Source organism: Mus pahari, chromosome 8, assembly GCF_900095145.1.
Source record: "Mus pahari chromosome 8, PAHARI_EIJ_v1.1, whole genome shotgun sequence".
Taxonomy (NCBI): Eukaryota; Metazoa; Chordata; class Mammalia; order Rodentia; family Muridae; genus Mus; species Mus pahari.
In genome coordinates this window covers 25,430,609-25,445,876 of record NC_034597.1, presented here as the reverse complement: position 1 = coordinate 25,445,876, position 15,268 = coordinate 25,430,609, and the positions used below count along the sequence as shown (strand labels likewise).

At 48.3% G+C, this 15,268-nt stretch overlaps 1 protein-coding gene across 1 annotated transcript; it reads left to right on the top strand.

Annotated features, from left to right (window-relative positions):
• The first annotated feature begins 7,887 nt into the window (after window positions 1-7,887).
• On the top strand, window positions 7,888-9,015 carry LOC110326035 (neuropeptide Y receptor Y4-2). Its single transcript, XM_021204232.1, has one exon. The coding sequence runs from the start codon at window positions 7,888-7,890 to the stop codon at window positions 9,013-9,015; it is 1,128 nt and encodes a 375-aa protein (XP_021059891.1).
• The last annotated feature ends 6,253 nt before the right edge of the window (window positions 9,016-15,268 follow it).

Sequence of the window (15,268 nt, the reverse complement as noted above, 5' to 3'; positions counted from 1 at the left end):
AGCAGAAGGGAAGTCACACCTGGGGAAGGCAGCCTGCCAACAGAATCTCACACATAGGTCATCTGGTCCTGGATGCCAGGGAGTGGGGATACCAGGGAGTGGGGATATTCCTGGGTTTTCCACGTGGTCTCTTTAGATGTCGCACTTGTGCTAAGACAGTGGTTTTCAATCTTCCTAGTGCTGAGACCTTTTAATACAGATCTTTATGTTGCTGTGACCCCCCCCAATCATAAAATTATTCCATTGCTACTTCATTACTGTAATTTTCCTACGGTTATGAATCATAATGTAAATATGTGATATGCAGGATCTCTGATATCTCCCCCCCCCAATGGTTCAGAAGCACTGTGCTGAGGCCTGCCTCTGGGGCCACTAGAGGGCGCTGTTCCTTTTTCCCAGCAGAGACAAAGTGTCTAATAGTGTGAAAAATACTGGTCACACTAGGGATGTAAATTACAAGAAGCTACCTACCGTCTAAGGGGTCATATGGTCCTAGAAAAGGACATTTAATCCTGGACTCAAATACTCAAATCCTGTCCTCCCAGGTACAAGGTGAATTTTCTGGAGGATACCCCACTTTTCCTCCTCCTGTTCTTACTCTCCCTCCTCCTCCTCCTCCTCCTCCTCCTCCTCCTCCTCCTCCTCCTCCTCCTCCTCCTCCTCCTCCTCCTCCTCCTCCTCCTCCTCTTCCTCCTCCTCCTCCTCCTCTTCCTCCTCCTCCTCCTCCTCTCCCTCCTCCTCCTCTTCTTTCTCCTCTTCTTCTTCCTCCTCCTCCTCTTCCTCCTATTTTTTTCTTCTTTGGGCAAGACAGTGTTTCTCTGTGTAATAGGCCCGGTTCTCCTGGAACTCAGTTTGTAGACCAGGCTGGCCAGGAACTCACACAGATCTGCCTGCCTCTGCCTCTCAAGTGCTGGGATTGAAGGCATGCGCCCTCATACCCGACTTGATGGCCCACTTTTCAAGGCTCAGTTTTCTCACCAGTGAAACTGGATGAGCACAGCTAGTTAGAGTAAGTGTGAGTACTCCAGCTGTCACAGGAGCAGTGCTTGCTTCCCTCCCTGCTGAGCTCCTTTGCTAGTCTCTAGCCCATGGCTGCTCAGGCCTGTGAAACTGGTAGTGGCTCTCATGTGTTGCTGTGGAAGCTGGCCTCCAAAGGCTCTACAGGCAGCCCAGGCCCTTGGTAAGTGCCAGGTGACGGTGACAGTGATGGTGGTGGTGTCTGAATTCCTGCATATACACAGGAGCTAGTTAGTGTTCATGGCTCTCTCTGTTGGAGCTGAGTGGCTTCTAAATGGCCAATGATTTCAGATGTCTCCTCCCGGGAGCCGCCGTTATAATCAGGTCCTGTAAAATAAATTCCTTCCTCTGTCAGAGTTGCCTCCATTTGTGCACCCATGCGAGGCCTGGATGGTGACAGACACAGAAGATACAGAATGAGGACACAAGGGTATCGTCCAGCCATCCCATTTGCTTGTGCAGCAGGGCTGGAGGCTTGCGGGAGTGCACTCACTATACAGTGGGGCCATGGAAGCTGGCCTGGAGGAGAAGCCGCATGCATATGGCAGCCTGTTCACCTGGGATGAGAGTGGTCCCGAAGGAAGAGGTAAGAGGCACAAACCACGGCCAGTGAGCAGAAGCCTGAACCCGTAACAGGGTGTATGCCCTAAATCTGGCTGCTTCTTGGCGGAGCGACTTTAGGCTCGGCTGTGGTCCCATTGCTTCACCAGGGAGGCAGGGATGGGGATACCCATCTCTCGGAGCAGCTGTGATGATTAAATAGGGTCATTTCTGTGCACCTTTCAGTACACCTCTGAAGGTCCACTGGCCACAGTGCCAAATCCCACTGGGACCCACCTAAGAGTCTCTGTCTGGATGATCCTCTTACCCCAGGAGGCCCGCTAACGGTAGATGAGTTTGCCACGTGACCGCTTTGAAGCAATTACCTGGCGCCTCATTGAATCCATTGCTGCAACCCTGCCTGTCTGTTCAGGATTGTCTTGACTGCTTTTGTGGAAGCCCACCCACCTCTTTCCCTCTGGCCACATTGCCCTAATACCCCCAGCTCTCTGCCTTAGGTCTTGCTGTGCCTCTCTTTGGGTCACCATCTAAAGAGGACACAGGTCTGTTTGCTCTCTGGAGCTTAACTCATTCCTTTTCTGTGTGTAACTCAACTCTTTTCTGTTTCTCCAGGCCTCAGAGCTCTGAAATGATGCTATGACACCAGAACCAGATCTCGGGTCACTCAGCTCTGTGCGTACAGTCGGACAAAAAGGCTCACAGTTAATGTTGGGCTGAATAGGTAGAATGAGTTTATGAAAGATGCCTGGTGTCCGTCCATCATCCCCGGATCCCTCCCCAGGATTTCACCACGTTCTTGGAACCCAGAGACTCTAGCTTCTGCCTCCCAGGTTCTGGGATTAAAATGCCACCACGCTCCAGTGTAGGAAAGCACATTTTCTTAAGTCCATTCCATGGTTGAGGAAACAGGTTGAGAGAGAGGAGGAGGAAGAGCGAGAGTGAAAGCGCGGTATACATGCAGTGTACTTAGCTTGCAGGTTGCAGGCTGACTTGTGTGTCTGACTCTAGTGCTGCCAGAACCTCGCCTCCTGGGGGCTGGCCGCGGGTGCGGCTCCCAAAGTGGGCGGTGCTAGAGATTTGTGGGCGGGTGTGGACTCCGGCGCAAGCAAGGACCAATGGGGTGTCTGGGGCTGAGGAATTGAGCTAGTGCAGGGTCAGTATTCGCTCCAGCGGGATTCAGGGTGAGGTCAAAGTACCCATTCTCCAGGACGCTGAGAGCGCTGCTTGGCTGAGGTCCCTGCAGCAGGGCGCCTGGAGGGCTTCCTAGCTGGGACTTGGTGTCACATCTACAGACAGTAGACCAGGGCTTGGTGCTGCAGTCTCCTCACCTGGGACGCCCCTCACCAGGTGAGTGCATCTGAGGAAGTAAGTTGCATTTCTGAAGTGTCAAAGTGTGTGCAGGCAGGCGTTCAGAACTGGTGGCTGGCTGTGGGGATTTAGGAGAGGATCATCTGCCAGCAGCTATCCATCCTAGGGTGACTGACGCATTGTGTTCATTGTTTTTCCTTTGATTAGGAAAGGGAACAGAGGAACTTTGGGGCCAGTGGTGGCGGTGGGGGTGGGATTGGTGCTGTACACTTGTGTCCACGTTTCAACATGAAGTCCAGATAGGGTTTTCCTGACTTTGCATGGTGCACTCCCCTTCAACCCAGGGTTACCACCCTCTGCCAGTTCCTAGGAGGCTTGATGACAACAACCCTGGAAAGTGAATGTGGTCACCAGGAGGAGAGTTGATGAGTCAACACTTCTTCAGACCTAGGGCTGAAGAGGCAGGCCATTCATTGTTGGGCTTTCTGACTTGTCTTGTGGGACAGGCCCGTGAACTGTCCAACAGAGGATTAAGGGCCGCGGGGACACTTTTTCACGTGTCTGAACCACATCCCAGCATCCTTAGAGGCTCCCCTGGGACCTGGCTTCATAGAGGAGTAAGTAGTAAGTGGGGTTTTGTCAATGGATGAGGGATATATATCTGTCTTCAACATCTCCTGGCCACTAACTCACTAAGTGAGTGGCATTAACTCACTTCTCTTTCTTCTTTCCAAAAATCTGTGTTTGGCAGGAGAGGCACCGGTTTGACCAGGGATCCAGTTCTGCTTCCTACAGTTGTAACCTTGGCCAGGGCCCCTCATCTCACTACCTCTCCTCCTTAAGAGGGAACCAATGGCTCTGGACAGATGGCTCAGTGGTTAAGAGCACTGTCTGCTCTTCCTAAGGACCTGGATTTGATTTCTGGCACCCACATAGCAGCTTGCAGCCATTTGTAACCCCAGTTCCAGGAGATTTCAGTCTCTCTTTCTGGTGTATATCAGCACCAGACATGCATGTGGTATGCAGATAGACATGCAGGCCAAACACGCCTACATATAAAATAAAATGAAAGTTTAACTGGAGCTAGCGTTAGACAGGACCACACGAATTTGCCATCTTTACAGCTCTACTACTGACCATGCATGCCATAGGCCTCAGTCTACTAATGCCTTCCTGGTGGGACTGTGGCATAGCTTATAGTTCAGTAGGACAGCAAGTGAAAACCAATTGTATCTTCTGCCCTGTGTCTCCTAGGAAACATGAACTCTCAGGGTAAGGTAAGGCCTTGCTTGTCTTCTTGTTTGTCTTCTTGAGGAAAGGCATCTGCAGCCTGTCTTCCAAAATTCCTCCCAAACACTCTACTCTGATCCTCTTACTTCAGTGGGCTCAGCTCCTCTCCAAGTCAGGCATCCCCCAGGTTGTCCACGGGAGTCTGCTCATAGCAGTGATGTTTGGATGTTTGTTGCCACAGCCCTTTCTGTGTCTATCTGGAGCTTCATCTTTGGGAGGATGGTGGAGGAAGCGCAATGGGGTTCATTCTGAATGATCCTGAGCTAATCACTGGCGGTGGATAGGGTTGATCCTCAGCTCTGAGACAGGAAGTATCGGAGTTTGATCCCTTCCAGCCATGGGGTCAGAGGAGCCTTACAAGTGGGCTCTGAGCAGGGCAGGGCATGAGGGTACCAGACAGGAGAGCTGTGTGAGACCAGCTGCTTGTGAAGGATCAGAATAGCAATGGGTCCTAGCAGATGCCTTTGTAGGAATATCCTTTTCTGGAATAGCACCAGGCTAATTAGCTGCAGTCAGGAAGACCCTGTGCATGGGCTTGTGTGGTCCTGTGGCCAGCTCCTGCTGGGAGATGAGGTCTCTTAGGCTGGAGTTGATGGGGTGAATGGGAAGGGGATTCATATTTGATGGACACCTATGATGAGCCAGTTTGGCCTTGGGGACCTCGACCTGCCAGGAGGTGGCAAAGAAAGCTCACGAATGGGACTTTTTCCATTCACCAATTGCATCATTTACTCCAATGAGACAGATGCTGACCTGAAAGATGTCCAGGGGACAGAAGGTCCGCGATCCATTTTCCTACTCTCCGGGGTTTCTTCGTCATTCCTTGCCCTAAGTCCTAGCCAGACTGCCCTGCAACACAGTTGCCACTCACTGTCTCTCCCTTATATTGCAGAGGAACCTGGGGCTTAGACAATCTTAGTGACTCTCACTCTCTCACTGATGGGCTGATGGGTGATGAGTGGCAGAGCCGTTATTTAAACCCAGGACAAGTGAATAAGAATTGCCTGGCCGGCTTAGGATCCTGGCATGGCACTCTGCTCACTTCTTACATACATGTCGTGGTTTCATTTGTGTGGCAGGGCACCCTGTGATTGACCCCAGAAGCTCTCAGATGACCTGGGGACTAAGCATAGGCTCTTGAACGGAGCCTAGGTTCCTGGTAACCTGCTCCCTTCAACCTCATGGTCTCTCTCTGGTCATTCTTAATCTTAGTCTCTTTAGTCCCAATTGGTGGCTGAGTCACAGTAGCTTCTCTTCAGGCTTGGTGGAACCTACTCTTTCCTTCCTCACCTGGCTCTGTTCAGATGCACCCCTGAAGGATACTCCACCTTCAGTAAGGAGTCAGCTCTCCTGATGACCTGGGACTCAGGGTTATGTGACTGGTCAGCAGGACTGGTCTGTGATGTCCTGGCTCTTAGGCAACTCTCCTGTGAATTAGCTTTCCCTTGGTTTCTCTGAGAAAAAGGGCGTGAGCCAAGGAAAACTCTGCATGCTGCCCCTTTAAATGTCCCTTTCCTTCTGTCTTGGCTTTTTCAGAGTCTCGACCTACCCTCTACATCGAAGTGATCTTTCTGGAACACACATGCTTGCCGTCAGCCTTTCAATGGCTCACCCATCATTCTCGGTCTGCCTCACCTCTCCAGCCCCATCATGTCTCCTTCCTTCTCCCTCCTTGCTCCAGCTGTTCTGACTGCTTGCTGGTCCTAGGAGGCTGCCATCCTTCCTGCCTTTGTGCCTTTGTGTGCGCTGCTCTCCATTCCTTGAACTCTGTCCTCTCCTTCTGACTGTAGCAGTAGCTAGCACTGTGTCCTTGAGGTCTGTCTGCATGCCCAATGATCAGCTTCTCCGTCTTAGAGGACTATGGACCCTGTCCTTACCCCTAGGGCTCTGTCCACATTGGTCAAGCAGATACATGAAGCAGCAATCATTGCTTGGAGCCATCCCTGTCTCCTGATTCTTCTGACCATGCTGGTACTATCCTACACTGATGGACAGACAAGGTCTGGGTTTCTTTTCCTTTTGCTACCTCTGGGCCAGTGCTTCTGGCACAGATTCATGTAGCTGTGGCTTCTGTTTCCTCTCAAATCCTAGTCCTTGTGTTTGGCTGGCTCTATTTCATCTTGTTATGTTTGGCTGAACGCTTTTGTATCCAGAAGACAATGGTGCCAGACAGCCCTTCTTCCCCTGGGGAGTTGGCAGCCCATATAACTAGACTATAAACTATCTGTCAGATTCATTGGTTTTGTAAATGGCCAGGTGAGACTCACATCCACGGGTCAGGCCAAGTGACCAGTGAGTGACATTTGTGACAGCTAGAAACCAATTTTAATGATCTCTGGCTAAAGTGACCAGTGAGTGACATTTGTGACAGCTAGAAACCAATTTTACTGATCTCTGGCTAATTTGGCCTTTCTGTCAAAACTATACTTGATCATGAAGATGAGTGTATATTGAAAGTGAGATGTATATTCAAAAACAGGCCTGGCTAATTAATACCTGGCATCAAAGAATGATCCCAAAGAGACTATTCTGATAGGAATACCATTTTTCAAAATTGGGCCCCTAAACCATGTTCAGCAACCCCCTACAGGGTATTTGTTAAAATACAGAATCCTTGGCTCCATCCCCTGCTCACTTCTCTATTTCTTCTGGTGAGGGGCTCTGGAAAGTTCACTTTGAACATGTTCCTGGGATGATCCCGATGTTTACTGAAGGTTGAGAATGGCAAACTTGTGGGATTAATAATGCCTGGAAACTTTGTGTGCTAATCTTTAAGAGGATGGGCACCAGGATGCTGGCTGACCCTCCATGTCAGGCCCCATCAATGGCATCACTGATTGAAGGATTTGGAGCCCAGGGTATGGAGAGTCAGTGTTGTTCAAGGATCTGTTTATTCAGGGAGCCCGAGTGGAGAGGTAGCCAGTGCCAGGGGCTGGAGGTATGTCAGGTGACTTGAGTGTGAATCTGTTGAACGGAGGGTGATGGACATCACATGTTGGTGGCAGATGTGTGCGTGAGTATTATAGGCAGCACGGAGAAGGCAGTGGACTGATGAACCAGTCTTCCTCCCTGGGTGTCCTCACTTTTAACATGTGTCACCTCAGAAACAAGGCAGGCAGGACACTAAGGTCTGAAGCCAGGAGGGTGCACTGTGTGCCAAGCCCCAAAGTTCAGGTTCCATGGATGTCATGGCAGACTGAGAGGGTCACCTTAGCAGATCTATTGCTGTCTTTGTCGGGATGACGTGATATCAGGGCTTTCTGTGCTCCAAGTTCTTTCTCATCAGAACAGCCTCAAATCCTGAGGTTAGAGGGAGCTTGTTGGGGAAGTTACGGCACCTCTGAGACAGCCAGATGTCTCAGTAGCTGTGTGAAGTTGGGCAAATGGCTTCCTGAGTGGCTTTGAGGTTCTTCACCCACGAACAAGGTTAATGATACTTGTCAGAATGAAGTAGCTTGTATGCAAAACACTGGGCACAGTCTCTGACATCCTATGAGGTCCTAGTGAGGATTGGATGCCTGCCTCTTACCTTAAGCCTTATAGCTTCCAATGCCATGATATATAAGCAGACAAGAACCTTCTCCCTTTCCCTTATCCTTACCTGGTTCCATTTTAGATGCATGGCCCTTGAGTCCCATTTGTTTGTTTTGCAGGCTGTATCTCTGAAGTAGGCCCTTTACTCCTGGAGCTCCTGGATCTTCTCACACCGCCATGAATACCTCTCATTTCTTGGCCTCTCTCTTCCCAGGATCCCTACAGGGTAAGAATGGGACCAATCCATTGGATTCCCTCTATAATTTCTCTGATGGCTGCCAGGATTCGGCAGACCTGTTGGCCTTCATCATCACCACCTACAGCATTGAGACTGTCTTGGGGGTCCTGGGAAACCTCTGCTTGATATTTGTGACCACAAGGCAAAAGGAAAAGTCCAATGTGACCAACCTACTCATTGCCAACCTGGCCTTCTCTGACTTCCTCATGTGCCTCATCTGCCAGCCACTCACAGTCACCTACACCATCATGGACTACTGGATCTTTGGCGAAGTCCTTTGCAAGATGTTAACTTTCATCCAGTGTATGTCGGTGACTGTCTCCATCCTCTCACTGGTCCTGGTGGCCCTGGAGAGGCACCAGCTCATTATCAACCCAACAGGCTGGAAACCCAGTATTTTCCAGGCCTATCTGGGGATTGTGGTCATCTGGTTCGTCTCTTGTTTTCTCTCCTTGCCCTTTCTGGCCAACAGCACCCTGAATGACCTCTTCCACTACAATCACTCTAAGGTTGTAGAGTTTCTGGAAGACAAGGTCGTCTGCTTTGTGTCCTGGTCCTCAGATGACCACCGTCTCATCTATACCACATTTCTGCTGCTCTTTCAGTACTGCATCCCTCTGGCCTTCATCCTAGTCTGCTACATACGCATCTACCAGCGCCTGCAGAGGCAGAAGCGTGTGTTCCACGCGCATGCTTACAGTTCACGAGCAGGGCAGATGAAGCGGATCAACGGCATGCTCATGGCAATGGTGACTGCCTTTGCAGTTCTCTGGCTGCCCCTGCATGTGTTCAACACTCTGGAGGACTGGTACCAGGAAGCCATCCCAGCTTGCCACGGCAACCTCATCTTCTTGATGTGCCACCTGTTGGCCATGGCTTCCACCTGTGTCAACCCTTTCATCTATGGCTTTCTCAATATCAACTTCAAGAAGGATGTCAAGGCACTGGTGCTGACCTGCCATTGCAAGTCACCTCGAGGGGAGTCTGAGCATCTGCCCCTGTCCACTGTTCACACGGACCTCTCCAAGGGATCGATGAGGATGGGTAGCAAGTCTAACTTTATATAGTCATGTCTGGGCTTTTCCCTACCATTTTTTTTGGACACATCCTTTCACTTAGCTAAGAAGACACATTGTAGGCTGTGATAGCATCCTACCATTTCTGGCTTTTGGGGCCCAGATAGGTTGGCAAGAGACTTGAAGCTTGGCATTCAGATGCTATTAAAATTTTTTTTTTTTTTTTTTTTTTTCGAGACAGGGTTTCTCTGTGTATCCCTGGCTGTCCTGGAACTCACTTTGTAGACCAGGCTGGCCTCGAACTCAGAAATCCACCTGCCTCTGCCTCCCTAGTGCTGGGATTAAAGGCATGTGCCACCATGCCTGGCTAAGAAAAAAATGCTATCATACTTTTTTTTTTTTTTTTTTTTTTTTGGCATTCAGATGGTTTAGCCCTTTGCTTCTGAGAGATCTCTGAGTCACGAGTCTGCAGATCACAGAGGGAACTTTGTGGCTTGAGCTGCAAGGGTATTAGAGCCAGAAGTGGTTGACTCTAACAGCCACTCAGCACAGATGCCTGGCCCAAAAGCCTTCATCCATGTCCTGACCATTCAGCTAATGTGCCCTTGGTGATGTGCTTATGTTCTTTCAAGGGATGTTGGGTGTTTCTGTATGGGTTGGGTGCTGGTAGAAGGAGTTGCTGGGAGTTGGGGGGTCTGCTTAATAAAATATTTGCTAAAAGAACAGGGACAATAGGAATGGGCTATGATAAATGTGGCTGTCTTACCTATGGCGGTCAAAGTTCGGTGCCCGTCCTGGCTGCTGAATGGAGCCCAAGGCATCCTCAGTGTGTGTCCTTAGAAAGAAGGATATGCCAAGATTGCTCTTGGTCCATATAAGATAGGATGTTGTAGTTCAGTTCTGTCTGAGTGGAGCAATCTTTGATACAGTAAACACAGTAGTCTCAGGGGAGACTTATCTCCACACTGCACAGTTCTGATGGACTTTCTGGTTCTGGTCCCTTACCGAGCGTGTGTGCGACTGATGTCCTGGAGCCACCACTTCTTTCTACCTGTCTCAGCTTTTGGCTGCATCTCCAGTTTACTGTTTTGTCCCCTGGATTTGAGACAATTTCTTTTCTTTTGACGTAGGGTCTTACTGTGTAGACAGGCTTGCCTAGCGCTCCTGCCAAGCCTCCTTTCTGGGCACCGATTAAGGCATACGCCATCACGTATGATGGAAGATGAGCTTTTAGACCACTCTTGGTATCTGGTGTAGTCTTTTGCTGACTGCTTCATATGATCGCCTTTGTGCAAAACCCAGGCTCTCAGGCCCACCCTGGCAAGATGACATTGTCTGAACTTACTGACCCGGGGCCTCAGACTTCTCTTCTCAGAAGCTCCGGAATGTAAGCTTTGATTAATTAGGCTCAATGAGACCAGGCTGCCAGTGGTCCAGATGAGATATTTAGTGAAGGTGTTAGGAATCAGGGTGTGATGTAGAAGCTCCACCTAGCATCTTCTGTTTTCCTTCTCACTTACTTAGGACGACATTAGCTTGCCTGGATGGTTGTTTCCTGATCCTGGTGTCCTGGCGTCCTGGCGTCTAATGATCCTTGAGATCTCTTGGTTGCCAGCTCCTTTGACGTTTACTATCCTAAGTCTGATCTGAAGACCAGCAGCCCTCGGAACTGGAGGCTATTAGATATACAGAGTCTTTGTTGTCACCGCAGATATGCTGAATGCTTTAGGAAACAAACTCCGGGGCGTGGGGCTATGGGGTCAGAGTGTGCACACGCTCTACGGGGGGTCTGGAGTGGATCCCAGTTCTGAGCGTCTTTAAACTTTGAAGTGCTGCAAAGGTATGCTCTGTTTTGGCTGTCATTTCTCTGGCTGCATGTGGACATAGTTCTCATGAAGCCTTTTCATTATTCCAATAAATACTTGCCAAATCAGTAGCTTATAAAATTCCACCTACAGGGAGCCCGCCCATTGCATTCTGCTGTGTTTCACTGAAACCCGTACTGTGAACAGTTTTCCCATCAGTTTCCACGGCTGCTTACCAGAAACTGCTCCAGGAAAAGCTGGGACCTCTCAGTATTTCTATGTAACTCCTCACAGGTCTGCTGAGGAGAGCTCCTATGGGGAGGTTAGTAGCTGCTCCCTATATAGCAGTGGTAGGATTGGCGCTGGAGCCTTGGATTTCTGAGATTCTGTGAAGTCTTATCAAACGCTGGCAGCAAGAGCTCAACCCTGTTTAACTCTGGCCTTTTCCTCTTAAATAAACAGTCTTGACTTGCTTTTCCATTGTAAAAATAATCTTATTGTAAAATAAACTGAAAACAAAGGAAATTGTCACTTTTGGGACTCATTTTTAGTTATTATATGCACATGTCTGTTTTGAAAATGTGATTAAAATTGAATAATGTATGCATTTATATTTACATGTATATACTATTTAAGGATCATGTACATAATATTTAAGGATTATTTCACTATGAGACTTAGGCTGCTATGGAACTAATTGTATTGTCTAAGGTGGCCTCCAATTCATGATTCCCCTGCCTCTGTCTCTCCAGACCTGGGATTATTGGCTGGCACCACCACAGGTGTCTTAGTTTATTTTTTTGTTTGTTTGTTTCACCTTAGAAATTTTTCCTTCCTTTTTTCCTTCCTTCCTTCCTTTTTTCCTTCCTTCCTTTTTTCCTTCCTTCCTTCCTTCCTTCCTTCCTTCCTTCCTTCCTTCCTTCCTTCCTTCCTCCTTCCTCCTCTCCTCCCTTCTACTAACCAGTTCATCAAATATGCTAGATACTATATTAGCCTTAAGGGGTACAACCATAAGCACAGTAACCTCTTATTGTTATCTTTAATTATTCTGAAGCTATATTCAGGGTTTAGCCATAATGCACATAAAAGGTGGAGGTGGGAGAGATTTATTTTTTTAAAAAGATTAGTTTTATCTTGAATCACGTGTAAGCATGTGTATCTACGCATTTGTGAATGTGAGTACAGGAGCCCATGGAGGCCATAGGCACTGGGCCCCCTGGAGGCGGAGTTATAGGTTGTTATGTTGCACCTGATGAGGCTCAGAGCCCAGCAAGGGTCCTCTGTAATGCTCTCAATTCCCACCATCTCTCTGGCTCTGGGCTGCTGTTGAAGATTTACCATTAGTACAAAGTCATGAGCAGTTACCTGGACTAGAGGAGGTCTCTGTTCTTCCTTCTGTGATCCACTCAGTGCTGTGAACACAGACCTTTCTAAGTTCACCTGCTACCTCTTGGTGAAGCTGCAGGGGATCCACGTGGCCGTGCAAGACGGTGGTGGTGGTGGTGGTTGTGTGAAGGAGAAATACCCAGCTCAGGCTCATGTGTTTGAATACTTAGTCCCCAGTTAGTGGAAGTGTTTGGGGGAGGTTGTGAAACCTTTAGGGTGGAAGTGCATCACTGGGGGGCGGGCTTTGAAGGGTTATAGCCTTGCCACACTTCCTATTCTCTGTCTCCTTTGACTTCCACTGTGTGAATGAAGTGTGATCTCTCAGCTTCTTGTTTTTCCATCTTTCCCCTGCTCTGTGGATTTATCGCTCTGGAACCCTAAGTCAAACCTTTTCTCTCCTATCTTGCTTTTTGTCAAGGATATTTTATCACAGTAACAGAAAAGTAATCAACTCAACTGTATAATTCATCATCTAAACTGGGGTACTCGAGCCATGATAATAGCCATTCTGGGACAACAGAAAAACTACCCCAGGGAACAGGAAGGAGCGGGTCCTACTGTAGGTAATCCAACTTAGCTTGACCACAGAAATCTCTCTCCAGCCCATCTTTCCTGTCCTTTGCATTCTGGTTGTATTGTTGCAAAGGGCACACAATCCCCCAACATGCCTGGGCTTTAAGCTGTGTATATTTTCTGTCGTTATTTTTCCTTCCTGAAACCCTTTGCCCTTATCAATGACTAATACTTCACTCACTGTTTAAGTAAGTTTAAAGCCCACATTTCCTTCAAACCACAGGCTCACTGTCACTATGAATTATTGCATTCATCCAGCAAATACTGATAGCTCATTATATGGCAGGCTCATGGTAAGCAAGACCGAAAGAAATTCATCATCTAAACTGAGGTTCTTTTTATTAAATTAAATTTTTTTTATTTATTCACTTTACATCCCTCCCAGTCACTGCCCCCTCCCAGTCACCCCTTCCCACAATCCTTCCCCCATTTCCCGGCCCCTTCTCCTCTCCCTTCTCCTAGGGTGGGCTCCCCTCCTGAGTCTCCCCCAACCCTGGCACTTCAAGTCCCTGTGAGGTTAGGCCTTCCCTCTCCCATTGAGGCCAGATAAGGTAGGCCAGGTATAAGAACATATCCCGCATACAGGCAACAGCTTTTGGGATAGTTCCAGTTCCAGTTGTTAGGAACCCACATGAAGGCCAAGCTGCACATCTGCTACATATATGTGTGGGGAAGCCTAGGTCCAGCCCATGTGTGTCCTTTGGTTAGTGGTTTAGTCTCTGAAAGGCCCAGGGCTGCAGGTTAGCTGACTCTGTTGCTCTTCCTGTGGAGTTCCTATCTCCCTCAGGGCTGCAATCCTTCCTCCTTTTCTTCCATAAGAGTCCCCAAGTGCCATCCACTGTTTGACTGGGGGTGTCTGCATCTGTCTGAGCGAGCTGCTGGGTGGATCCTCTCGAGGACAGCGATGTTAGCAAGCACAACAGAGCATCATTAATAGTGTCAGGGATGGGTGCTTACCCATGGGGTGGGTCTCAAGCTGGGCCGGTTATTGGTTGGCCATTCCCTCAGTCTCTGCTCCATCCCCCATCCTTGCACTTCTTGTATGCAGGATACATTTTTGGTAGAAAGTTTTGTGGGTGGGTTGGTGTCTCTCTCGCTCCACTGGGGTTCCTGACTGGCTACAGGAGGTGGCCTCTTTAGGTTCCATATCCCCAGGGTAGTGAGTTGCAGCTAAGATTGGCCCTCTCTCATCCCAGGTCTCTGTCTCATCCTGGGGATGCCCCCCCCCCCATTCTCACCCCTGTCAGTTGCAGATTTCCATGACCACCTAGCCATTTCTCCTGTCCTTCTCCACACCTGATCCTGCACCTCCCCATTCTCCCCTCCTCTCCAGTTCCCTCCCTCTATCTGCTTCTTATGACTATTTTATTCCCCTTTCAAAGTGAGATTCAAGCTTCCTTGCTACAACCACTTTGGAAATCAATTTGGTGGTTTCTCAGAAAACTGGGAATAGTTCTACCTCAAGACCAAGCTATACCACTCCCGGGCATATACCCAAAAGACATCCCACAAAGACTTGCTCAACTTTATTCATCCAGCTTTACTCATAATAGCTAAAAACTAGAAACAACCAAGATGTTCCTCAACTGAAGAATGGGTAAAGAAAATGTGGCTCATTTACACAATGGAATACTATTCAGCTATTAAAAATAAAGATATTATGAATTTTGCAGGAACTTGAAGGAAATGCATGGTATGACTTCACTTATAAGTGGACATTAGTCATAAAATACAGGTACCATGATATACCCCAAATAAATAAACTGATGTTCTTAATACTGCCCTTTATGGACCTCTTGACTTATGTATGGTCTTAGGGATGGGCACTGCGATGTGCAGTGCTTTCTCCTGTGCTGTAGATTTCAGGATTGAATAGACACACCCACTGTCTTACAAGATAGTGAACTCAATGAGAGCCAAGCCCAGGAAACCCTGCTTCCACCCCCGTGGCTCTCATGCGCGTGGCCAGAGCTTGACCAAGTGCAGAACTAAAGAAGGTTATTTACTTAGCTTAAAGAGGACTTTCATTTTTGACAACCCATTCAAGGTTCTCCAGGAACCCATGCAGGATTAATTAAAAAAAAAAAAAAAAGCTAAATCTCTAATGATCCTAAAGAACTCCCCACCCAGTCCTCAGCTTTGTGACTCAAGGAGGGTGTGTGGCTGGATAATCATGGCTTGTTTTCTTCTTGGGTAAACATCACCACTTACTTGAAATTTGTTCTCTTTGACCCTGAAATGAATTTATCCAAGTAATAGATTGGAGAGCAGCCCAGAGTCCTCTTAAATGCATAACCCTTCATTCATAAATATGTGAATAGGACATTCAGTTAGTCATTGTTCTGACTTCCAAAGAACTCAAACTAGAAATAGGCCATACATTCAGAACAAAGAATGCTAGCCTGATGTGAAAACCTTGAGATTGCCACCGTGCGTCAATGTGCTTTGTGAGGCCCGCAGCCTGTGCCACCTTGTAGACGGCCTTTGTAGTCTTTTGGGCATGGCAGATGGATTCAGGTTTCCTAGAGAGAAGGCCTCTT